The sequence below is a fragment of the Alnus glutinosa genome, chromosome 10, assembly GCF_958979055.1.
Source record: "Alnus glutinosa chromosome 10, dhAlnGlut1.1, whole genome shotgun sequence".
Classification (NCBI taxonomy): Eukaryota; Viridiplantae; Streptophyta; class Magnoliopsida; order Fagales; family Betulaceae; genus Alnus; species Alnus glutinosa.
In genome coordinates, this window is record NC_084895.1 from 3,148,558 (window position 1) to 3,175,854 (window position 27,297).

At 32.7% G+C, this 27,297-nt stretch overlaps 4 protein-coding genes and 1 long non-coding RNA gene across 7 annotated transcripts; 3 read left to right on the plus strand and 2 right to left on the minus strand.

The window, feature by feature from the left end:
• Window positions 1–3,770: 3,770 nt before the first annotated feature.
• On the minus strand, window positions 3,771–6,210 carry LOC133879486 (rust resistance kinase Lr10-like). Its single transcript, XM_062318061.1, has 2 exons — window positions 5,464–6,210; window positions 3,771–5,006 (listed from the first exon to the last, which is right to left on the minus strand). Exon 2 carries the CDS (start codon window positions 4,693–4,695, stop codon window positions 3,898–3,900), a length of 798 nt encoding a protein of 265 aa, XP_062174045.1. The 5' UTR covers window positions 4,696–5,006; window positions 5,464–6,210; the 3' UTR covers window positions 3,771–3,897.
• On the minus strand, window positions 4,717–6,187 carry LOC133879865 (putative RING-H2 finger protein ATL21A). The gene is made up of 2 exons (XM_062318661.1): window positions 5,464–6,187; window positions 4,717–5,006 (listed from the first exon to the last, which is right to left on the minus strand). The coding sequence occupies exons 1-2, from the start codon at window positions 6,185–6,187 to the stop codon at window positions 4,717–4,719; spliced, it is 1,014 nt and encodes a 337-aa protein (XP_062174645.1).
• Window positions 6,211–10,265: 4,055 nt separating the features above from the next.
• Window positions 10,266–11,215, plus strand: LOC133879485 (uncharacterized). The gene has a single exon (XM_062318060.1). The coding sequence runs from the start codon at window positions 10,337–10,339 to the stop codon at window positions 11,207–11,209; it is 873 nt and encodes a 290-aa protein (XP_062174044.1). The 5' UTR covers window positions 10,266–10,336; the 3' UTR covers window positions 11,210–11,215.
• Window positions 11,216–12,829: 1,614 nt separating this feature from the next.
• LOC133879866 (rust resistance kinase Lr10-like) lies at window positions 12,830–17,373 on the plus strand. The gene is made up of 3 exons (XM_062318662.1): window positions 12,830–12,861; window positions 13,510–13,562; window positions 16,301–17,373. Exons 1-3 carry the CDS (start codon window positions 12,830–12,832, stop codon window positions 17,371–17,373), a joined length of 1,158 nt encoding a protein of 385 aa, XP_062174646.1.
• Window positions 17,374–22,973: 5,600 nt separating this feature from the next.
• LOC133880129 (uncharacterized) lies at window positions 22,974–24,595 on the plus strand. Of its 3 annotated transcripts, XR_009902194.1 has the most exons (4): window positions 22,992–23,323; window positions 23,512–23,839; window positions 24,162–24,289; window positions 24,440–24,595. It is a non-coding gene; the product is annotated as an uncharacterized LOC133880129 (long non-coding RNA). The 3 variants fall into 3 exon arrangements; XR_009902193.1 differs by having other exon boundaries at window positions 22,999–23,323; window positions 24,162–24,592; XR_009902192.1 differs by lacking the exons at window positions 24,162–24,289; window positions 24,440–24,595 and having other exon boundaries at window positions 22,974–23,323; window positions 23,512–24,009.
• The last annotated feature ends 2,702 nt before the right edge of the window (window positions 24,596–27,297 follow it).

The window sequence follows — 27,297 nt, forward strand, 5'->3', positions numbered from 1 at the left end:
CTTGTAAACCGTTTGGGCAATAGCATCAGTTTGTGGGAATTTGTCCCACCATTTGACAAACCAATGTCGATCAATGATATCGCCATCTCGAATGTAATTCCATTTTAAAATCCAAGGAATCTTGAATTTTATAATAAAATGCATTATGGGAGGGAATTTCTTTCCATAAGCATCAATATTGAAATTGTCTCTGAAGGTTCCAAAAGCTTTGGCTAAATTCAGAGGGAGAATCTCTGGAACTGCTCCGAACTGTCCCCACCATTCTTGGAGGCTTTATAAGAGTAGATTCTCCTTCCCCCTTCAGGGTATGTGTCGTGATACTAGATGATTCACTAGCAGAATGATAGTAGGAGTCATCAGAAGAAACTTCATCAATATAGGACGAATCAGAATCGGAGTAATCTTGAGATTGTAAAATCCTGAAAAGATCATTCCTTTCTTCTTCATCAATTTTAAAGAATTTATCTTATTCTTTAATTTATTAGGTGGATTTGGACATTTATCAGCATAATGTCCCTTTTTACCACAATTAAAACATCTTCCTCTAGAGGATTTAACAGGTTTAGAACGCTTATGCTTTCTAAAGATTCTAGCAGGCCTTTCAGGCTTAACAGTCTTTCTTTTAGTATGACGGTATTTTTTAGTGAACTTTTCCGGTTTCTTCCTGTGTCTCCTGCTAGGAGCAATAGGAGGTAAACCAAATTGTTCACAGAAATTACCCATTTCATACTTAGCTTTCTTAGCATTTTTCAATTGTTGTCTTATCATTTTTTGATCAACACACATTTTAATGCCAAGTTTTTTAATAATTGAAAACAAATCACCATAGGTTAAGTTTTCATAATCAATAAATCCAGTATTAAGATTAACAAGTTCATCTTTTACTTTGTGAGCAAATAATGAAGGTAATCCATCAATGAACTTTTCTTTCCAATAGGGCTTAAAACTATCAGTTCTAAGCATAACACGAGAAACGAAAACATCTTGATACCATCTATAATCAGACATGGTAGGGCATCTAAGATTATTCAAGTAATCAGAAATACGAGAAGTAATGTTAGAAGGAGTTCCAACAAAATGTTTAACAATGGTGTATATCAAAGTATTGACACCATCAGGCAATTGCTTGCCGTCATTGAGGACGACGGTTCCGTCGTCATTGGTTTTAACAGCGGTTTTGATACGGGTTTTAGCATCTTGAGTAAGATGCTTATCCCACCAGCTATTAAGGGTTCCAGAGAATCCAGTAACAAGTAATTCAACAATATCATAATCAGAAACATCATGGTTAGTCATATAAGCATTGGCTACCATGGACATATGGTTCATCTTATTAAGAATTTCTTGTTCAGACAAACCATCAATATTCCACTCATACAATTTATCAGCAGAAACAGAGAATTGGTTTTGAAAAACTCTTTCCTCATACTGCAAATCAGGGGGAGTGGGTTTATTATACCAGTTTTTGGTAAGGTTAACAGGTTTGGATTTAAAAATTCTTTGAACTTTTGGAGAGGTTTCAATTTTTCCAAAATTTTCTTCAAGAATTTTGATATCTTCATCAGTGGATGAGTTGGACGTAGAAGAATCAGATTTCTCTGATTTTTCAGACTCATTATCCTGAATTTCTCCTTAAGGTTAGGGATCATAACCACCCCCCAGTACAGGCCGCTCTTTAGCACAGACTTGGTTCCCGTTTAGCCTGGGTTTGGCGTTTAAGGGATTAGTCGACAAAAGGTCTATGGTCAGGGTATGTGTCGTGAAATAACCAACTAAGGTCTAAGGCTTTGTTGATTATGTTTGTTTTAATGTTTGTTTGATTTGATTTTCAAAATGTGGAGATCTAACTCTTCAGTTAGCTCTAGGTCCTCTGTTAATCTTCCTGATAATGTTGTTAATTCAGAACATTACTCTACTGAGGGTGATTCCTCTTTTGATTTCAAGAATTGGAGTATTCCAAGACTCCCTGATAAAGAAGTTTACAAAACTTCTTGGTTTAAAAGTTCTTTCAGAACTGAATATGCTGTTAAAACTGTTGAACAAACCATTCCTATTTCCCACAGGAATGAAGATTTTGAACTCTTTAATAAGAGATTTGTTAATCAATCTCTTGCTAAAGGCTTCAAGTTTTTACATGTTGGAGCCGTCCAAGTTGCTGTTAAACCATTAACACGAATTGGAATTGATGCTTCTGTTTTAATGTGCCTTCGAGATGCTAGATTTATTGATTTCAGAACTAGCACCCTTGGTATGGTCCATACGTCTTTGTACAATGGCCCTGTTTATTTTGATACTTTTCCTAACATTACTTTGTCTTTGAGTGATGTTAATATTTCCAAACCTCTGACTTTGAATGTTCTAACTTCAGGTTATGATATGTTGATTGGTAGCCAACCTGTAGTTATTATTTACCGCATTTATTACAAATTGCTAAAAACCAATTTGAATCCCCAAGCCATTATAAAAAACTCGGGAGAATCTACTCTGCTTATCCAGAGCTCAACCCGAGATGCCAATATCCGAATTCCTAGGATGATGAAATGGAGTGAGATCACACTCCCCAATGAATGGCTAATTGAGAATGTTACTCAACCAGCTAAAGTTACCCAGGACGATGCTAATGTTGACTACATCCAGCAATACATGGATGGATCTGTCAAAATTAGTTTCGCCAACAACCCAAGGGTTGAAAGACCCTTGTCCATTAATGAAGGAAGAAATTCCTTTGCTGCTAACCAAAGAAGAAATTCTTTGGATTCTACTACTACAGAAGGTTTTCAAAGAAGAGACAAAGAACTTGAAACCTTTTTGGCAGACTCTTCTACAAATGTTAAACTTAAAGGAATTTCTACTGATTCCCAAGTTTGTTCTGCTTTTTACTCTGCTAGACAATCAGCAGCCCCTTCCCAAACTTCTCATAATAATCATGAAGAAGAAGGAGATACCTCTCCAACTGCTTCTGATCTAAATGCTCCTATGCCTGAAACTATTTTTCATCACTGCAATGCTATTACTTTTGCTGAACCTAAGAAAATGGGTTTTCATGATCTCGACTGGCCTTCTTTAGAAAAGAATTTTTATTCCGAAGAAAATCGCCAGAAAAGAATTATCTATTTTAAATCTTTTCCCCAAAAAGAAAGAGATTTGCTAAAACTTCAGTGGGTGGAAAAGATGCTAGAAGAGCAGAGACATACTCTGTTTTTCGACTTTCTTCAAAAGGTTAAACCTGGTGTTTTAAATGTTATTAAAAAACCTTTTGTTTTGGCTGAAGACAATACTGTTGTTAAGGCCTCTCATCCTCCTGTTGAAACCCTCCGAGTAAAAGGAAAAGATGACACTGTTGTTATTGCTTCTCCCTATAAAGCCTCCAAGAATGACCCTACTCATTCTGAAACTCGGAAAATTATTGAACAAAATAATTTTGCTAATCAATCTCTTCACATTATTGGTCAACAACTTGACCGTATTGAAGAAAAGATTGAAGCCTCAAAAACTATTGAAAAACCTATTCCTTTGGTTGTTAAGAAAGATATAGAAAAACCTTTGATTTCTTTACCAGAAGAAAGAAGAGGAATTAGTTTAAAAACTAATAGCCAAAAGAATTTGGAAAAAATTGAAGAAATGCTTCTTGAATTAAGCCTTCGAAAGGTCACCCAAATGGTGCCTTCTGGCCAAGAAAGCAGTTCTACAAATATTTCTTCCAATATTAACAAAGCCTGTGTCATTAACAATGACAAGGAAAAATTTGATTTATATATATATATATAGCTTTGGGGCTTTATATTTTTATAGTCTTTTATTCAGCAATCCCAAAGTTTCCTTCTTCTTTTTTGGGTATTCTTTCATACCATAATTAGCCTTTTTGGCGTGAAAACATAAAAGTTTATTCATATACATTTACTCTGATTTTGAGAAGACTTCTAACACTTGGCTTAAATACATTGCAGACGTCCCTGCATTGATGCTTTCAGAGCTTGTGGAGGCAAAAGGATTAGGAGGCATGGTTAAATTATCTCCTCCTTCTAACATTTGAATTGCACTTTTCATGGAAGGACGATCCCCTGGATGCCATTGGATGCACCAGAGTCCTACAATTGCAAGTTTCTTTGCAAGTATTGCATCTCTTTCACTCTCAATAAAGACTTGTAGGTCTTCTTTTTGTTCCATGAGATTGTAGATCCATTCTGGAAAGTAGACTTGGCTAGTGTTGTCCTCAATGTCAACATTTTTCCTCCCTTCAATTATTTCAAGCAACAACATTCCAAAACTATAAATATCTGCTTTATAAGACACATTTTCAAAGTTCCTAGAAAACACTTCGGGTGTAATATAACCTATGGTCCCCCTGACTGCGGTCATGGACACTACACTTTGATCCTTAGAACACAATTTGGCATAACCAAAATCAGAAATTTTTGGATTGAAATTTTGGTCTAGCAAAATATTATGAGATTTGATATCAAAATGGACGATTCGTTGGTCGCATCCTTGGTGAAGATATTCAATTCCATTCGCTATGCCGAGGGCTATTTCTTGCAACTTATCCCAACCAAGAAAACTGCTCTTGGTGTTTGTTGAAGATATGAACTTGTCCAATGACCCATTTGGTAAGAACTCATAAACTAGAGCTCGTTTAAATCCATCGGCGCAAAACCCAACCAAGCGAACCACATTAATATGGTGGATCGTACCCATTATTCCAAATTCATTGATGAATTATTCCCCATTTTTCTTGGGCATGTTTAGTATTTTCACCGCAACATAGATTTCATTGGAAAGCTTTCCTTTAAACACCGTTCCGTAAGCTCCTTCACCTAGCTTATCAGCAAATTGGCTCGTAATCCTTTTAATATCAGCATACAAATACCTTGTGGGTTTAAAATTTTTGTAATCCTCCAAAAACTTTTGGATGTTTGCTTGATTTGCCTTTTCTACTTTATCATACCTGTAGATATAGTAGAATGCAAAGACCGCAAGTACTAATAGAAATGAACCAAAGATAACACCTGGATTTTAAACAATTAATCACGGGTCAAGATATTTAGTTTCCATGCGTATGCCCTACAATATATTCAATATTTCAAACTAATGACCGGTGAACAACTTACCAATAGCCACTAATTTTGTTGATCGACTTGTCAAAGATTTTAACATAATTAGCTTCTCATTGTTAAATCAAGCTTTGGAACTTATACGTAATGAAATAGCATGATATAGAGCAAAAGATCTTGAATTCGAATATGTCTCCGTCAATTCACTTTATTTCACTTAAATATTCAAAAATTTTCGACTTCACCAATTAATGGGAAGTTTGAGTCTCTGTGTGATGGAGACTGTACATTAAGTATTAATTTAATAGTTAAATTTATCTTTTCTTATTATTTAAGCTTTTAATACCTATCAGAAAACAAAAAAAAATCATTATAAAGACGGATATATATATATATATATATATATACATACCTCTGGTGTGTTTAGGTCGTTGTCTAGGCCCAGGCTGGAAGCACTCAGTTTCTGAGCCATTGCCCATGTTCTTCAATCTACAATTCTTCCCTTTCACTTCACGGTCTTTGCATGCTGGAGTACTGTTCCACTTCATTTCAAAAACTTTATCATCTCCGACCATTATTTTATATGGAATTGATTGAACACCGTACATCTTTCTACAGGCTGACGAGTCAGAGACTACGTAGGTGAGGTGATCACCATAAAGATCGGTGGCATAAACTTGGGTGCGAGGGCCAGTACTAAGACAGGAGATCCGGTGGAATCTACTGTTATTTATTTCTGGGGTACAAGAGAATAAGGAATAGCCACTACTACCGTCTTGGTTGAAATGAAAAGGCGAGGAAGATAAATTGAATCGATCAAGCAGTCCTGGGAAGCAATGATATGGGTCGTATACATGAATTACCTGAGATTTGTAGTCAATCTTTTTAACAAAGAGATATACTGAAACGGGCAGCTCGAGCAGTGTATGGTTTGTATGAGTGCAGGAAAGATTGAACCCAGGCAAACCACAGTGATCTTGCTGCATGTTTTCGAGTCTGAAAGGAAATCGGACGACTGGGCCGTGGAGTCCACACCGTAATTCAGAACACTCATTTTGGCCTTCTCCATGCCCTACTACGATGAAAACAAGAAGCAGTAAGAAGTAGGAGATTCCCACTTGTAAGGAAATATCCATCTTTGTAGGCTCAAAGGTTTCTCAGATCGATGTTAGAACAAAAGAAGCTACTCCCATAAATAATTTGTTTCGTGGCACAAGCAAATTGACTCGGTCAACTTTTATTATAATTTTCATTGAAATTAACATGAAAGTCTATCAATAAATATGGTCCCAGTCCCAACCGACGTAGAAAAAAACAAATTGTGGTCCCAAGCTTGCCAGTAGATAAAAGAGCACAAAAACTTTAAAAAGCGCGTGTCATTTTTTTTTTTTTTTAATTTCAACCCCTATTCGCTTTAAAAGTTCATTCATTCACTTTATTAGTTCTGTGGGTCGTGGGACGCTGTCAAAGTTAAAAGATATCGGCCTTATTTGGTAAGGAAAATGAAGTTGGTAGTTAGAGTTAAAAAGTAATAAACATAATATAAAGTAAAAATAATTTATAAAGAAAAGTTAAATAGTTTTGTATTGTAATGAATTTTATTTTATTTATATAATAATAAAAAATTATTGATGTGATATAAAATTAGAATATTTTAAAGTTGATTGTTTTAAAAATAAGTGGAGAATAGGAGTGAAATTTTTTTTTTCTCCTACCAAACAAGGCCATCATGTTTTACTTGGAAAAAAGGTTATTTCAATTAAGTAGCTGAAGGGTTATTTGGAAAAGGTTCTTAATAACATTTTCAAAAAAAAAAAAAAAAAAACTTTGAAACTTTTCACTTGGACTAAGAAGTGTAGACATATATTTAAAACAAAAGTGTGTAACTGCATATGAACTCGTTCGATAAGAGATTTATTAACTTTTGGAGTATCTCTAATTACACTCGTTCACTGTTGATTTTGTTCTGCAATAGGTATTTTATCATTTTCGTTATTTTGGTGAAACTTTAAATTAACGCAAGATTTATTTTTATTTTATGTTATGTTCCTATTCCTGCTGCATCACCTCTCTCTCTCTCTCTCTCTCTCTCTAAATGGCAAGAGGAATGCTTACTTATTGTTCTTGTAATCCTTATCCATGAAACTTGTAGTGCCAAAGATAGTACTCAACAGTATTGTGCTCCTTTACACGCTTTTAGAGTATTTTTTATTGTTTTTTTTTTTAGATAAATAGCTATGTCTTGTGTTATTTGTTTGTGATCTTGTTGTGTAGCAGGTGTTATAGATAGTTTGATTGGATGTCTTGCTTTATTGTGTAACACTTAAATAGAAAGATAGAAGTAATGTAAAATTAATATATTTGCAAAACATTAGAACTTAAAAAAAAAAAAAAAAAAAAAAAAAAAAAAAAACAAATCCGAAATACTAAATGTTAACTCAAATTATTTTTAAAATAGTTTAAAATACACTCTAATAAAGATAAAAAAAAAAAAAAAAAGCCTCAAAAATTAAAATAAGCCTAATACCTAATATACACATAACAAATAATAACCATATTTAATAAAATCAATAACCGATCACATATATACTGTTAGAATCTTAGGGCTTGTTTGTTAACCTAGGGAACATTACATAATAGTGGCGGCACTGTTCATGTCTTTTTTTTTTACTTTTCTATATTTTTTACCACTAATCAACGAAACATAAAAAAATTCCTACTTTTTTTGCTTTTTATATCACATCAATAATTTTTTATTATTATTCAAATAAAAAAATTCATTACAATACAAATTTTTTTTATTTTTTTATATAAATTCTTTTTATTTTATATTAAATCGTCGTTTTTTACTAATTTCAAAACTAACAATTCACTACTCTATTCTGTTATGTACATATCTTTTATCGAACAAGCCCTTAATTTCATTGCAACATATTACAATACGTGCACCACTGACCGCTCATAAAAATTTCTTACTCCGTCACTGTAAGTCTCCTTGGTTAAAGTCAAGGTCATCAATGAGAGTAGTCCAATTCACTAACAACACGAAACCAATAAATTGTACGAAACCAATAATTGTACGAATCCAATCAATATCAGTGACGAAGTCTTATCTACTCGCTTCAATGCATATCCTCTCTCATAAGTTCATAATCTTCTCTCTCTCAAAATGGCACTCTTTCTTTGAAGTTTTGGAATTGGGAAATGCTAGTGTTCTCACCAACATCCCACCCCATCCCACCAACCCTAAGTTCAAAAAATTGAAAATAAATTTATTAAATAAAAAAATAATATCACTTAGAGTTGGTGGGATGGGGGTGGGATGTTGGTGGGAACACTAGCATTTCCCTTTGGAATTTACTTCTGATAAGTGACCGAATCTTTTCCAATGGCCTCTCTCTCTCTCTCTCTCTAAAAATGGGAAGAGGGATGCTCTTACTTATTGTTCTTGTAATCCTTGTCCATGAAACTTGTATTGCCAAAGATATTACTCAACAGTACTGTGCTCCTTTAGCAGCATTTAGAGTATATTTGATTGTATTCTTTTATACAGATAATTATGTTTTGTGTTATTTACTTTTGGTCTTGTTGTGTAGCAGGGATTGTAGTTGGTATAAACTTTGAACAGAAAGACAAAAATAATATGAAATAAATATATTTGCAAAATATTAAGACTTAAAAAAAATTAAAATAAGTCTAAAACACTAAAAATTAACCTAGATTATCTTTGAAATTGTTTAAAATACTCTCTAATAGAGACCCAAAGAAAGATCCAAAGACTAAAATAGACCTAATATCTAATATGCAAATATCGGATAATAACCACATTTAATAACGATAATAACCTTACAAATACTGTTTGAATCTTACAATTGGCTGGATTCAATTTTGATAGGTTATTGAATTCAAAATTGAAATATATTAAAAAACAATTAATTTGTGTCTTTTCTTTTACGTATATTTTCTTAACATTTAATATATACTAAAGTTATTTTTTATATATTGATTTAATCTTTAATCTTAAAACATTAATTTTCATTGCAACGTAAATAATGCGTGCACCTCTCATAAAAATTTCTGGTTCGGTCACGGTAAGTCTCCTTGGTCGAAGTCAAGGTCATCAATTATGGTAGGCCCAATTCACGAACAACATGGAACCCATAATACTCACCAAAAAAAAAAAAAAAAAAAACATGGAACCCATAATTGTACGAATCCAATCAATATCAGTGACCAAGTCTTCTCCCCTGCCTTCAATGGCGCCATATTGTGCTCCTTTACCAGCTTTTAGAGTATTTTTTTATTGTATTCTTTTATGTTGGTAACTATGTTTCGTGTTTTTTCCTTCTGGTCGATCTTGTTGTGCAGCAGGTGCAATAGATGGATTGGATGGCTGTATTGCTTTTTTATATGATATTTGGACCGGAAGATAAAAGTGACGTGAAATCAATATATTTGTAAAATATTAAGACTTAAAAAAAAATTAAAACAAGCTCAAAACATTAAAAATTGACTTAAATTTTCGTCAAAATCGTTTAAAATACACACTAATATAGACCAAAAGATGACCCCAAAGACTAAAATAGGCTTAATACCTAATATACGGATAGTGGACAATAACCGTATTTAATAACGGCAATAACCGCATAAATACTGTTAGCGAAAATATGATGCAGATTTAAATATTAAAAAGTGATATACGCATGTACACTTCCGTCTGAATTTTAAAAAACGCTGGATTCTATTTTGATAGGTGAGTAAATTAAAAATTAAAAAATATTAAAAAATAATTATTTTGTGTCTTTTCTTTTAGGTATATTTTCTTAACACTTAATATATACTATATTTATTTTTTATATATTGATTTAATCTTTAATCGTAATATATTTATTATGCCAACTTTGACGGCCTGGCCCCTATCTTAATAAATTACTCCTTCCTAATTTGGCCTCATCAATAAAAATTTTAAAATGCTATACATATCATTCATGATTGAATGTTACACGTAGTTTAATTTATTATTATTATTATTATATTTAATGGTGATCTTGATTGCAAGGTGTACAATACGTGTACCACTCATAAAATTTCTGGCTCGGTGGCTTTAAGCCGCTTGGTCAAAGTCAAGCTCATCAATGAGAGTAGGCCCAATTCACCAACAGCATGGAACCCATAATTGTACGAATCCAACCCTTATGAGTGACTGAGTCTTCTCCAATGGCGCCATTGAAGCCATTTAGTTTCTCATAAATTCATAATCTTCTCTCTCTCTTTCTCTCTAAAAAATGGCAAGAGGAATGCTCTTTCTTTTTCTTCTTGTAGTCCTAGTTCATGAAACTTGGAGTGCGAAAGATGATGGACGCTGTGTTCCTTCTTCTTGCGGCAATATTCAGAACATAAGCTATCCGTTCGCGCTAAAAGACGACCCAGAAACCTGCGGCGATCCAAGGTATAGGCTTTCATGTGAGAACAACCAGACAGTGTTACACTTGTATGCCGGAAAATACAACGTGCGGGAAATCAATTACACTAACTTCATAATCCGAGTTTCAGACTCCGGTATTCAGGAGAATGATAACCACTCCATCATCCCTGATTATTTTCTAAGTGCCGAAAATTTCACTAAGGTTTCGGGCTTTAAACCAATAGTCATCAAAAAGGTTCCATCTACCCCTTGGGATTCATCAACAACTTCAATACAGTGGGGGCCTTTACCACTAGTTCCACTACTGCCTGCGGTTTTCGTGAGTTGCAAAAAGCCAGTGAATTTTCCAATTTATACATATGTGAACATTTCTGCTTGCTTTATTAACTCTTCCAAGGGGTATAGATATATTCTGCTTAGCACAGATGAGATGCAGAATGACACGTGTCAAGTTGAGAAAACTACTTTGACATCGCTGGACATGTTTTACTCTGAACAGGGAAATGATTCCTGTTCAGATGTCCACGATTATTTGGTATTTGGTTTTGAGCTTTCATGGCAACAAGTTTATTGTGGAAGCAGCTGCGCCGGAATAAATGACACCTGCTACTTTGATGACGCCAACAAATTTGGTTGCCTCGTCGGTACTGACTTCAATACTGTAAATAATGGTGCGCAAAAAATTCTTATTTTGCTTTTGCATATTTCTTTCTTTCATAAATATATAGCTTAAGATATTTATCCTGGTTTAGCATATATATATATATCATGACTTTCTTTTTTTCTTTTTTGCCGAGTATCAAAAAGCTGATATAATTCCCTCTCTCTTTTTTTTTTTTTTTTTTTCCAAAGGAAAAGGAATATTCCTTCGAAAACTATACCAAGGTGAGGTTTCTATCACAAAAAGTTGTTTGCTATATATATATATATATATAATCAAACAATAAAATAGAATTTGGATGGTTGATCTCCTATATAAATATTTTTCTTTTCGGAGTCCCTTGTTTTTAGACTTCTAGTGTAACAAATTATTATTTCGGATAGTAAAAAGGTCAAAAAGAAAGGAAGGAAAATTTTTACTTACCACTCTTTATGTTTTATCACTTTCATAATTATATTCATAAATTTTAAAAAGTGTCAATTTAGTGTATTCATCTTTCATATATATATATATATAATTTCACCCACCTGTTAAATCCTAACGGAAGGATGTCGAAATTCTTGAAATACCTATATTTTTCTTTTAGAAAAAAATGCAAGGATTTAATGGAATTTGTAAAATTACTCATATCTGAATCTTTTTTAAAAAAATTATATATATATATATAAAATTAAAAGATATTTTAAAAAATTTGACAAAATTTAACGAAAAATTATAATATAATGGTGAAATTAAAAAAAAAAATTAATACACTAAATTGACACTTTTTAAAATACAAAGATATAATTATAAAAGTAATGAAACATAAAGGATAGTAAGTGAAGTTTTCTTAGAAAAGATTATATATATATATATATATATATATATATATATATATATATATATATATATATATATATATATATATATATATATATAATGTAGTTTAGCGTTAATATAATGACTTGATTCTTAATTAGACTTTCTAAATGCTAATATTATTATTTTGTTTGTCAAGCGTTTAGACTTTGTTTAGGTTAATGCGAGAGAAAACCTATGAGATCCATGCATCTAGAGCTAGGTTCTATAAGATATCCGCTTACATTTAGCTAGTTCATCAAATTGCAAATAATTGGGACAGCTAGTTTTTGGGGATACGGATCCATGCTGGAGTGTATTAGTTTTTTAATTCATTAATAATTACCGAAAGAAGAGGCAAAGAAAAAATATCTGATTTCCTAGCGCAATCAAATAGACATTCATGTAAAGTATTCTGGTTTATATAGTCGTTGTAGATAAATACGGTGTCCAAATATTATGAACAATCGATTCTCAAGCAGTGCAGTAAAGTTAAACTAGCCTAAGGACTCAAAAATAAAAATAAAAGTGAAGTAAAATCAAAACTAAATGAGAAATATACTTTTTATTTATGAAATAATACAGCAAAATTGTATCACATTTGCGCAAGATAGAAGATAGTTTTTGTAAGATATGATGGAATGAGAGACTTGGAAGCATGCCTGGGGTATATATAAAAGTTAGGAAAGAGTTCTAGAGTATTTTCACACTTGACTAAGAAGATAATTGCATGACTTCTCATGTGATTAAGGAAGAACAACGAATTTGTATATGAAAATGATAATAATGTTCTTTGAGAAGGTGTAAGATTGTCTTGAAAGATGAAGTGAGTTGAATAAGGGTAGTGATAGTTAGATGTCCAATATAGAAGGTGGTGGGGTGGAAAGGTTAAGGAGAGAATGACACGTGTCATCCATCATGTGCAAGTGAGTCCCCCCCACATTTAAAATTATATAAGTTCCTCGATCACTACATGACTCAAAATAAGAAGAAAACTAATAACTGTGGATTCTATCAAAAACACTTTAAAATTTAACAGTTGTTTATATAGTTATATTAGATTTTTTTAGTTTAGTTATTTCATATGTGGTTTCTAGGATCTCACATGCTTTCTGAGTAGTTTCACAAAGAGAAATTCGTGAGAATTCTAATGGTAAAAGTGCTTGGTTTATAGCATTCATGGCTTTGTCATTCACAACACGAGTGTGTTTTTGAGGAATAGTCCATTCGGCAATTGTTATCTTTGGTGGAGTCCATTTAGTTTCAACAATATGCCAAACGTCTATTTATTTTAGAAAAAATCTCATGCGTGCTTTCTAATACCCATAATTTGATCCATCAAAAGAATGAACATAATTTAGACGAAGAGACATGATAAGTGCTTAAAAGTGCATATTTTCTCTATTAAAATAAGCATTATCATACTATATTTTGTCATAATTCTTGCATTTAATACTTAATTGTGGAATAATGTTTAATTATTAAATTTAAGCTTAAATTGATATAAATGCAATGAATTGTATTTCTTTTTGTAGGAATTGTTGTAGCTTTCAAGCGATTAGACCACTTGGTGGAATTGACAAAGAAGGTGAGAAATAAGATTGAGGCAGCAGCTCTACACGTTATTGCCAAAAAGGTTTTGGAAGAAAATCCTTCAAATTCCAAGATTTTAATGAAGTCGGCAATCTCCAAATCAAATTTGACTTTAAGAAAAGAGAAGTCGGCAAAATCTCTTATTTATGGAAAGAATCCAAATTGAGCATGTCACTTTATTTTCATCATAACTTTCAGTTCAAATATCGGATTACGTTGAATTTAGTGGCGTTGGAAAGCTAATGAAAAATGTAACAAATAAATCAGAAATAAGTTTTTCCTATTTCGAACATTACTATGCCCAAATTGCCCCGCAATAAAAGAACGTAAATCTGTGCGAATTTGGAGTATTTTTCCTACTTCGATTGGAATTTCAAAGGATTTGTACAACTAGGAGACCATATCAAGCAGATTTCTTTCCAAAGCAAATGTCTTCCATGCACAAGTTGATATTCTTTCCATATATACCTGGTGATGGACGTGTGGAGCACAAGTCAAATTGACTTTACATGATTTCTTTCCAAAAGAGAATGCAGTACCAAAGATATTATTTCCTTTCCATACTTGGGCTACGGTGCAATTAACGCAAGACTTGATTCTTTCCTTAACTAGACCACCAAGAAAGTACCAAAAAGACCTCGCAAGCTCTATAAATACCATGTTTTGCTTTTTGAAAAAAAGGAGAGCCCCGGTGGGAGAAGCCAGAGGAGAGGGCAGTTATGGAGGCTCCAAACCGGTTTTATTGTTTGAGCAGCTAAATCTCTAGCTAAGGCTAGGGGTGAAGCTTAGTATTTTTATTATGTATTCTTGATCCTCATATATTATTGATTAAATTTGGGGTTGATTTTTATTTGAGAGTAATTTAATAAAACAACTTTATTTTGATTCATTATGATTTTTGTTTATATCAAATGCTTACTTTGTTTGATTTGTTATGATTCGAAAATATATTGAATGCTTAATTTATTGTGTCATGTTTATGAAATCAAATTCTCAATCAACCCATGTTTGATCTATTTTATATTATGTCTCAAGAATATGTAATAAATTGCTAGGTAGATCCTTGAAGCCTTATTTTTTTTTTAATTTTTCTTTTTATTAATTTAGTTTAGTTTAAAATTTTATCCATTGCTTCACTTTTTGGTGGAAAAATTAATTCAATTTACTTTTCTGCACAATAATAGGAATTTTACTTAGTATATATCATTCCCTGTGGATCGACCTCGTACTTACCGAGAATTATTACTTGCGAAAACTTACACTTGGGTTTGCACCATTTTTAGTCCAACAAGACATAATAAAGAGGATTCTTGGATCACACTCATGAAATTAATACAAAAATAGTGAATATGCTCTCATATCAATTGAAAATATATTTAGGCTCCTATGCAAGTTCAACCAAACAGATAACCAAATATTTAAAACAATAAAAAAATTGAACACAGATATTTGGTTACGAAGTGATTTTTCTCTTTGGTGCAAAGAGTTTTCACTTCGGGGCAGCCAAACCCATGAAATCAATTATCAGAAGAAATAACTAATTACAAGAAGTTCGTACTTACAACCCTCTGCAGTAGTCACTCTCTTAAATTCTACCGTGTGCCTATTTGTCTGCCTCTCTTTTAGAACCGTCTGGAGAGTTATTCTATTGACTTCCTAAAGTAGAGCTCCTCTCTAATTAGACTTCAATGGTTGAATGTTTACAACAAATAAAACTCTAAGAGAGATACATATAAACATTTATGCCTAAATAACCTTTTCTTAGCACAATAGAATTCTCTATTAGAATTCTTAAAGAAACACTGCTTAGAAGCCCCTTTAAATAGGTTTTGAAAACCCTAATAGAAGTCAAGAATGTGTTTCTAGGCAGCGGTGTCCAGACATGGCTATCGCGCGTGTCCAGACAGGTAATTGTAAGTGACTTTTCTCTAAAGCGTGCTTGGACACGTTGACCTAGTGTATGGATATCTGCATGAAAAATCTTCTCTGTTTGCAATATTCACTCTTGTGACTGGATATTCTTGTAGACTGGGACTCTCTATGACTTGTGTTCGCTAAGCTGTCCGGACATGTAGGGAACACAGACTTTCTGTAACTTGTGTCCGGAAATGGGTGAAGGCTGTTCGAACACCAAGCAGGGAATTCGAAATTTTGGAAGCATTTAATTCTTCAGAATATCTTCTGCATCACTCCTCCTTCCTTTCTTGAAATATATTCTACAATACTCTCATTATTTACCTATTTCCTTTCTTGATTATTATTCTTGAAGAATTCTTTTGAAAGTCTTCTGATTAAAATTGAGTCTCTAATATAGTAACCTTTTTGTCAACATAATTTAGCTAATAATAAAATTCAACACTAATTAATGTCTTTTTTATATATCTTCTTTTGCTGATTTTCCCTTGATCCTCACGAGTATCGGTAAGAACTTGTATTTGATCTTCTTTGATCCTCTTTAATTGTTCGATCATTTAGTAGATTCTAAAGCATGATAGAAAAAAAGAAAAAGAAAAAGAAACACACATGAAAACGACATGAAACTATTAGCGACATTTACAGGAAAAATACAACAGATACTATACTGCTTAATTACTATGATTTAAGAAGGCAAATAAGTGCAAGTTGCAACTATATATATTTTCAACCACAAATAATAAAAAAAAATGTTAAAAATAGTTGAAGAGAAAATTTCTCTTCTTTACTTACAATTAATTTTGTGATGTTCCTGCACAGGATTATACCATGCAGCAAGTGTTGTATTGGCAAGTCCATTCCTGATCGCGTATTTGATATATAAATGGCATAGGAGGCATTTATCGGTGTATGACAGTATTGAAGAATTTCTTCAAGGCCAAAACAACCTCATGCCAATAAGGTATTCTTACTCAGAAATTAAGAAGATCACTAAAAGTTTTAAGGACAAATTGGGTGAAGCAGACTTTGGCACTGTATTTAAAGGAACACTTCGAAGTGGTTGTGTTGTAGCTATAAAGATATTAAGTAAGTCCAAAACTAATGGGCAAGACTTTATTAACGAGGTAGCAACAATTGGAAGGATTCACCATGTTAACGTAGTGCGACTTATCGGTTATTGTGTTGAAGGATTAAAGCGGGCTCTTGTATATGAGTTCATGCCTAGTGGGTCTCTAAATAATTATATTTTCTTGCAAGAAGGAAATATCCTTTTAAGTTACGATAGAATGTACGATATTGCTCTAGGAGTGGCTCGTGGGATTCAATATTTGCATCAAGGATGTGAAATGCAGATTTTGCATTTTGATATCAAGCCTCACAATATTCTTCTTGATGAGAACTTTACTCCAAAGGTTTCTGACTTTGGCTTGGCAAAACTATATCCGGTAGATCAAAGCATTGTTTCTTTGGCTGCTGCAAGAGGGACATATGGATATATGGCTCCTGAGTTGTTGTACAAAAACATTGGAGGCGTTTCATACAAAGCTGATATATATAGTTTTGGAATGTTATTGTTGGAAATGGCTGGTAGAAGAAAGAACTTGAATGCATTTGTTGACCATTCAAGCCAAATTTACTTCCCTACTTGGGCTTATGACCAGTTGCATGATGGAAAGCACATAGAAATGGAAAATTCTACAGAGGACGAGAAAAGAGTAGTTAAGAAGATTATCATAGTAGCGTTATGGTGTATACAGTTGAAGCCTAGTGATCGTCCTTCAATGCACAAAATTGTAGAAATGCTTGAAGGAGAAGTTGAATTCTTACAAATGCCTCCTAAACCTTCCCCATCACCAACAGAAAGACCCACTATTGTTGTTGTAGGGAATTGAAAGCTCATCAAGTCAATCACAAAAATCAAGTGAATCAACTCAATTTCAGATCGATGCAAATTAATTGATATGTTTGTTTGCTGGGCAAGTAGTTTTTTCACATATATATTGGCAGCACAAAGATGTTGATATTTTTATGTGGCAAAAAGATGTTCTTATTTCCATGTTTGAATTCTTCATGCTCATACTTAATCACTAAAGTGAGCTTTAGTTTAAGAAGGTATGCTGGTATTCTTCATTTTCCAGTAGTCATCATCTGCTTTATTAATTTGTCAAATTGGATTGAACCAATCCTTGACATTTGGAGATAAATCTTGGTCTCAATTCATTTATTTTTACTTTTAAACGTTGAAGATAATGAACCAATTGAGCAACTATTTTTTGCAAGCTTAGGAAGAATGGAATTTCAAATCTTTAGTTAAATGTTCCAAGTTAACCAAGAAGCCTTTGGGTCCCATGTATGCATGGGTTGAGTTTGCATTGATTCATATGCTTGCAGTGGGATAGTGGAAATAAGGATTGAGATTTACGAAAATTAAGCTGCTTGAATTTCATAGAAATTCGAATAATTTAAGAGAAGAATGTACACTCACCTATCCCTAGCAAATTTGCTCGTGATCTTATTAAGATTCATTACATTTAAGCTGCTTGAATTTCATAGAAATTCGAATAATTTAAAAAAGAAGAATTAAGACTCACTTTGTAACGACCCAAGGAAAAACGCTAGCCACATCTGCGCTATCACCCCAAAAGGACTAGTCAATTTGAAGCTTTCCTTAGAATTACTTATAAAACCCAGTTTCACCTAATAACTAGGCAATGTGGGACTAAGCACACATGAGTATTTTTATAAACCATTCACTGTATGTGAGCTATTCATCTTTTCCCAATGTGGGACCGGGGTGTTACAAACTCCCCCCCTTAAACCCCTGACGTCCTCGTCAGGGTCATGTCATGCGGTGCTTTAGTACCACATGACCTGGCGTTACTAGGTGACTCTGATACCATTTGTAACGACCCAAGGAAAAGCGCTAGCCATATCTGCGCTATCACCCCAAAAGGACTAGTCAATTTGAAGCTTTCCTTAGAATTACTTATAAAGCCCAGTTTCACTTAGTAACTAGGCAATGTGAGACTAAGCACCCATGAGTATTTTTATAAACCATTCACTCTATGTGAGCTATTCATCTCTTCCCAATGTGGGACCGGGGTGTTACACACCTGTCCTAGGCAAGTGTGCCCTTCTTATTAAAAGAGAGAAAACTTGATCTTAAAGATGGAAAATAAGGTGCACAAGTTTCACATTGGGGATATTCAACACCACCTACCACAAGAGATTTATGATGAACCAAATCAATTGGCTTTGAGAATAAAGGAAATGGATCACTAGCTGCGGGAGTTGGTTTAATTTGTAGGCATATATCCAAATTAAAACTTATCATGGTGTTAGAATATATATTCATTAAATGCTTAAATTTATATATAAACTTAATTATTTAGAATAACTGATAATTTAATATGGTATCACAATAATTATTTTCACTTCAAAGTTCTTTCATATATTTAAAAAAAAAAAAGAAATTGTTTTTCCCAAATTTACTCCAAAAGTTTTATACAAAATAACATGAGTAGTACTCCTATATAGAATCACGTACGTAAACTACATCACTTATAAGTGAATCCTATAAAAATTTCTTCACTGTTAATTTCTTCACAATTAAATTTTCAAAAAATTGTTTTGAAATCCAAAATTTTTTTTTATACAAAATAACGTGAGAATCCATGTAAACCCACCTAAAAAATACACACATATATAGGTTAGTACGGTAATTTTCCCCTCTTCTTTGTAGTTTGTTGTAGAGACTATTATTTGGCTCAAAAGGCTATTGATGAGACCCCACACTTCAATAACAATAGATTTTACTGGTTGACTGAAATCCTAATCCAAAAGGTTCGATGTTCACATATGATTAAGTCGGAATGGGCATTGATTCTACATTTAGGCAACAAAATCCTAAACTCTATTTTGGTCTTCCAACCAATTTCCTTTTATTTTGACTCAAGCACCACCCCCACAATATCCCTCATTTGTCCAAACAACAATTACAAAGTTTAATCAAAGGTATGCAAAGATTGAGGGTGGAGAAATGCAAAAATAGTTCATATGTTTACACTGATTCACAATAAGTTTGGTAAGGTTTTAAAAGTGACTTAAAACTCTTAGAATTAAGCATAAATGATAAATACTCCCTACCCCAAACTTCTGTTTGAAAATTTTACCGAAATCCGTTACAATGTCACATCAACAACGACAATAATAATATGACACATTTTTCACAGTAAAAAAATATAAAAATAACAAGAAGAAAAACTATAAATGCATAATATAAAAAAAATAGAAAAAAAAAATTCTAAGAGGTGGTTGAACCACTCCAAATTGGCCAGTCCCAAGGACTTGGGGGTGCCTCAACTACGATTTCTGTTAGAATTTCAAACGAAAGTTCGAATTGAGAAATTATTTAATTAATTTCAGCTGTGATGTATTCTATGAGGGTTATTTTATATATATATATATATATATATATATGATATATGGGTGTGTTTGGTAAATGGCTGTATTGTGAAATTTTAATTTGTTTGAATAGTAATAAGAAGTGATTGATGTGATATAAAGTAAAAAATAAAAAAAGTTTGGAATTGTTTTATAGAAAAGTGAAAAAGTTTTGTTTTGTAGTGAATTATTTTGTTTTATTTTATTTTATTTGAATAGTAATAAAAAATTATTAATATGATATGAAAAGTGAAAAAAAAAAAATTAAAATGTTTTGGATTTGATTTTTTTGAAAAAAGTAAAATCAAAAATAGAGAGGGAGATAAGAGTGTTGCCAAACAGACTCATAAACTCTGATGATATTGAGGTTGAAATAGTAGTCTTCTTATATATATATATATTTAAAAGCTAAGTTCTCTTTTGGAGAGGGCCTAAATTTTGTACTCGTGGCATGAACAGATTATTTTGAAAGGCTGAACCGTTTATTGAATCCATAGTGTAACGCCCCGCTTTTACAAAAAGCGTAAGTGAAAATTTTTACGATTTTCACGTGACATTACTACAATATCATCAGAGTTAAGATTTGGCAGCGGAATATAATATATCCAATAGATTTTGATTTAACTAACACAACAGAGCTTCTAACTAAAATACTTCTAGACATTCATTAGAAAATACTTAGAACAAATACATGGAAACAGGTGTCAATAGTGACACAAAAGAATAGATGAAATTTTAGCAATCTTCTCAATATAAAATGTTATAAACACAAAAGACTACAAACAAAATACAATATATGTACCCTTATCTTTACAACCTCTTGAGCTTTAATCTTCATCTATAAAAACCTGCACCAATATATATATATATATATATATATATATATATATAGAAACAAAAACATAAAATACCCTAAGTGAGTCCACTGTTTCCAATAATATAATGAATGCTGATTTATTTAATAAATGTAACATAATGCAGATATGACTTTATAATCATGTGTATATGCAATATATGATCCATGGTAGCTAATCACGGTCATAGATTGAATATATACATAACCATAAAAACAGTAATATGACAGTTTTATATGCAAGGTTTAATTATCATCTGTTGCACTTTTCTCATGATGGAACCTACAGTCTGTCTTAACGTGTTGTGGGAACCTACGATCCTGAGAACCTACGGTCTCCTCACTTAAAGCTTAATTACTTGGGCTAGGAACCTAAGGTCCCAGTTGGCCTGTAAACCTACGGTGACAGCATTTGATTATTATCTTTACGGGAATCTACAGTCCCACTGGCAATACCTTCGCCCCCCGCTGCATTCACCAGCTTTGTTATTAATCAGTTTAATTAAAATATAAAACATGTAAATTCACATGCACGAACAAATTAAATAACGCAGTAAACACAATATTATGGAAAAATTCACCAGCTTCGTCCTCAGTAAGTATAAAGATACCTACTCTCCTTAGTGTAGTTCCTTAGCCTTCTTTTCTACATATAAATACATCCATATATATATATATTAATTATCTAACAAACAAATCATTGTTTATAAACCCTCATCTCTTTATATTTATTATTATCAATCACTTCATTATGTTTGAGACGATCACTTATAAGAATCTTAAAACCTTAGTTCATGATTTGATGACGAGGCTATATGACCAATACCACCAAATATGAACTTAAAGGATTAAAATATATCATAAAGACAATAAGAGTAAATACGATCAACTCATGAAGGTCATGAGGACAATGAAATATAAAAGGAAATATAAATACGATTAACTCATGAAAGTCATGAGGACATAAAATGTAAAAGGAAATATAAATACGATCAACTCATGAAAGTCATAAGGACATAAAATGTAAAAGAAAATATAAATACGATCAACTCATGAAAGTCATGAGGACATTGAAATATAAAAATAGTTTATATTACTTTTATTTTAATTCTTTTTATCTCTTAAGCTTATTGGATCTTTACACAATTCATAAGACAAGTAACTTGGAAACTATATAAAATAAATTAAAGTCTTATTTAACAACTTACCAAAAAGTCATTTCATTATCTATTTGAATTTAGGATTTCCGTCCAAATGGAGGGCAGCGGAGGGCAGCTTGCTCTGACCTTCTCTTCGATGAGCAAACGTACTCCGATTGACGTGAAATTTTGAGGGTAGATAAAAGACTTCAAGACAAACACTTTCTATTTTTGATTCGACTCAATCCGAGTTCGTTATGACTCAGATTTCGCTAGAGTTCTAGCGCTTCTTGCTGCTGTAAAACCAGCAAAAGAGAGAGATGTTGCAGAAATTTGAGAAAGAATGAAGAAGGATATGTGTGTAGGAAGGAGAAGTGAACCTCTCCTTTTATACACAAATGGATGGCTAGGATGGCTTGTTTTTGATCTGATCTAAGGGCTGAGAAAGGTTCTTGGGCAGCAAAGACAAGTGTGATGTGCTGTACAAGCATGTGTGAAGAAGGAAAAGAAGAGAACCATGGGAACAAGGGCTGCATCCACATTGTGAAGTATGTATGAAATCATGAGCTTCATGTGAGAAAGAAAGGGAAGAGGAGAGGACTCATGTGTGGAAGAGGGGCTGCTGCACATGATCTCTAAAGAAATAGAAATGGGTCCACAAATGTTATATATATATGAATTCGCGTCCTAGTTAAGGGCAGTATGATTCACAGGTATTTTCATGGCCTTAATGATGTCCAAAAATTATGAAATTTGGAGGGTAACTAGAGGACTTCAAGACGAGCGTTCTGGCTTTTGAATCGACCAAAATCGAGTTCGTTTGACCCTATTTCCGTTCTTCTAAAGTTTAAGGTCCATTTATTGAATTGAAACTATAAATGTTTTTTTTAATCAATGAATGTTTATTTTTATAAATATTTATATTTATTCTTTTACCTTATTAATAGGTCTTAAATCTAATTTAAAACATTAAATTTTATGTCTTAAAATCTGGACCGCTACACATAGAACCGTGCATTTATGTATTTCAATAAAAACAAAACCCTGATTTAATAAGGAAACGTTTTCTTCCGGTCTCACCCTTCTCTCTCCATGTTATTTATGTGTTTCAATAAAAACAAAACGCTCTCACAGACGTTCCCTCTCCCTCTCTTTCTCTTCTCTTTCTTCTTCTCCCCTATCCTCTCTTTTTTCTTCTTCTGTTTTCCTTTTCTTTCTCCAGACGCTCCCTCTCCCTCTCTTTCTTTCTGTTATGCACAGTCTCTCCGTCCCCCTCTCTTTCTATTATGTTCTTTTTCAGGGCAGGTTCCGACAACTGGTGGACTGTTCCGTTGATGACCTTCTGGGGGTGATTTAGAAGAGTTTTCCGGTGATTTTTCCTAAGTTTCAAGTATGAAATTATCAAAGGTAATCCTAACAATTTCTCTTGATTCTTTTGGGTTATTACAATATGAAATGGGTTTTGGTTTGCTGATTGTTGGATTTGTGATTCACGGCTGGGTGTTACGGTTGAGCCGTGATTATGGGTTGATGGATTTTGGGTAGAACCCGTATGATTGATTTGGAGTTCATGGGGTTGTCTTCTGTTTTAACAGGTTTCCGACAGTGGCCGTGTGTGGTGAGTTTGGCTGATTTATTAGATGAGGTTGGATTTTGGGGGATACGGCCAAGCTCTGTTTTGGGTATTTTCTGAAGGGAGGATAGACGATGGTGATGGTTCGAGAAATAAGAAGAAAGTGAGGGACTTAGAAAATGGGGGTTCCCAGAAAATCAAGGCCGTCGAGGAGTTTCGAGGGATGGGGATTCGGCAATTGCATGAACAAGCGGCTCTTCGAGGCGTTTCATCAATTGGGTCCAAGAAATAGCTTCTAGAAAGGCTCTGTGAAGATTCAAAAGACTAGTATTTAGAGGAAATTCCTGAAGGTATAGAGGAAAGTTTGAACTTTTTTATGTAATAAGTTTTTTCTGCTGTGTTTGATTGCTGAAACCGTCAAATACTCAAACTGATTTACGAGTTTATTGATTGGTACAGAGTTATGTATGTGGAATTCAAGAAAAACCAACTTAATTTTAATCTAGCTTATTTGAGGTGATTTCAGAATTCTATGGAGACGGGTACAATGTGTAGCAAAGACAATTTCAATTGCTTTCCAATTGTTTTTCACTGAAAGAAATGGAAGTTTTCTTTTTGTGCTTTTGGGGTTCTGATTGAGTTGGGGAGTTTATTGGTATGTTGTGGTGTCAGCTAACGAAAAAGAAAATGAAAGCAAGAAGGAGAAGGAGAAGATCATAACCACAACCAAAAAGGGTGCAGCGGTACTAGATCAATGGCTTCCAGATCACATAAAGGCTCACTACCATGTTTTACAACTCGTAAGTGTAACAGTTACTATAGTAGCGCGTACTAAATGAGTGGAATTTTTGTACAGTAGAATGTAATCAAAATTGGTAGAATTTGTTCGGGTGTTCTTTTTTGTTTTGCGGGGTTCTGAATTCGGACAGACGGTGGCTTTTATGGTGCAGGGTGATTTAATATTTGATGCCATGTTGAACCAGACGAATGTTGGAGATAACAATAACAAATTTTTTGTGATTCAAGCTCTTGGTTAATTGTGAAGTCCTTTAGAAAATTTTGGTTACTCTAATATATATGTTTTGATTAAGTCATTGTTAAGCATTAATTTGTGTCGACTAAGAATTTATGGCAATAGTGATGCTTTATTGCTGTGTTTGATTGATAAACAATAAATAGTTCTAGTTGATTCAATACCTAGGTTATTTCTCATTTTCTTTGATTACTCCCTATGGCCACTTCTCTTTTCCAAACTAGAGAGGATTTTGAACTGATAAATTCGTGTCACATGGCGCCCATGTTGCCAACCACTAATACTTATGGATGTGGGTGAAGGTTTAAGATTCATTTTGTCAAGCTTCTTATGATAACAATATTAGTTGTTATTTTAGTAAGACAAAAAAAGGCTCAATTTCCGTTTTACCTGGCTTTAGCACTTGATTTGCTGACAATCTCATATACTTCTTAGAGTCATCACCATGTATACCAATGTTTGGTGTGTTGCACTAAGTTCTTCTGAACTCTTAGTTGGTGAGAAATATCGTCATATATTCTTTGTTACCTTGGATTTTACAGTTGTTAAAAGACAATTATGCATTAGTTTACAGCTTTACATGCAATTTAGTATGACATGAGCCAATGAATAATTTGTTGGATAATTGAGTTCAAGAAGGTTCATAATTCATTCATGTACATGTCATTGAGCTCAATGCTATCAATTGCATGTGGGTCTTTGGAAGGCCATGTTTCCGGTGAGTGAAAATTTGGGTTTAGTTTGGTTGGTGAGAAATTGGAGGGTATATTAAGAAAATTGAGGTTTTTAGGTCCTTTTTCTTGTGCGTTTGATATAGTAGTTATATGATTTGTTAATATATTTGAATTAAAAAAGTAATCATTTTTTGTTTGTTCAGTTGCTCATAAAGGAAAGAGATAGAAAGCAATTTTTTAATAGTATGTTTATGTTGTTTGATTTCAAATATGTCAGAAATTAGGAAAATGTATTGTGTATATATGTGTGTGCTATGAAAACTTTTTGGTTTCTACATTATGAATTGGGGTTGTTTTAATATTGAAGTGAGAGATATGCTTCGTATTGCCCAAATGGTTTGATATTACTCATATTGCTTGGAATTATAAGATTGTAGTTTATTTTCCTATAAATAAACTTCTGTTATATATTAGATTGTGTATTGTTGGGTCTGTTGTGGAATATTAATTTTATTTGTAAATTTTGATCTTTTTGACAAAAATTGAAACCATAAAAAAATACCTTGACATATTAAATTACATCACATATTTATGATTAATGTTGCTAAACATTAAATTTGTGTAAGTCATATTAGACTGTGTAGATACATAGCATTCAGTGTAGATAGCCCCAAAGTTCAAGGGTTGTTTATATCCCTATTTATTATTAATTAGAGTCTATTGTATTTGCATACATATATATTTTTTTTTTTGATAAGTCTATTGTATTTGCATACATATATGCTTTTGTTGTTAATTTTATTTGCCTCAAACCTCTACTTTGAATTGCCTCGACAAAATAAATTGTTGAATTTGAAAACTAGTGCTTTAGATGTTAGTGATTGCGTTTATACAAGTAAATTGCACTTGAAGTTTATTTCTTTCATATTTATCAGCATATACTGTTAGGATAATTCATAGATCAGACTCATGTTATTCTGAGGTGTTCTATTTATTGATATGTTGTACTTTGCTACTTTTGGTTTCACCTACTTGATTATGGTTGGATAGATAGAGGTTTGTATCTTCCTTCTACTCAGAAATAGACTTAGGTTCTTCTTCAACGATCATCAGGAAAAGAAAGCTATTTACTTTGTATAGATGTAATTCATCTCTTTTGATATGAACATAGCAGACTCAGATGAAGTTCAATACTTAATTATTTATTTGGTGTTTCAAAATTGTTTCTATTCTTTTTTTGTACAATCGTTTCTATTCTTTATTTTTTTATTTTATTCAAATGGTTTATTTTTTCTTTTGTAAATTTTACACTGAATTCAGACAAATGATGGTGTGAGAGAGAGAGAGAGAGGGGGGGGGGGGGGGGGAGAGAGTTTCTTATTAGAGAGAGAGAGAGGGGGGGGAGAGAGTTTCTTATTATTGTTTTTGTTACAAGGTATGACGATTTTTTTTTATTTTTTAATGTGCATTGTATGCATTCTTAATTGATGGCCGACATTAGCTTCCAAGGTTTTATAATGTATTATGATTGGTTTTTATAGTTTTTTTTTTTTTTTTTTTATTATTATTATTATGTTTGTACACCAACATAGTTCATTTCATTTTAAACTACATTTATGGGAACAATTATTTAACATGTTCCAATTTATAAGGATTAAACTTTATAAATGTTTAAATTTATTTAGTACGTGCATTTATACTATTGAGTAAAAAATTATTGTTCAAAATGATCTTTTATATATATATTGGTAGCAATTAGTTAAATGAGTGAAAAAAAAAAAAAAAAAATTGGATGCTAATAATCCCGCTTATCGAGCGGGTTATAAGCTAGTTATAGTAAAGTTAGAGATTTCCACTATTTCATTAAGCATAGGTGGGACGCTACAATAACAAAAGTAGCCCCCCACATTAATGACAACCCATTTTTTCACGAAAATGAAATACATATCGAAATTGATTGTCATCTCGTACGTGAAAAACCCCTGCTAAGGTCATTTCTACTGGTCTCGTCCCTGGCAATCATCAGCTCCCAGACATCTTTATAAGGATATTATCCTTATAATATCTTTATAAGGATATTATATATATATATATATATATA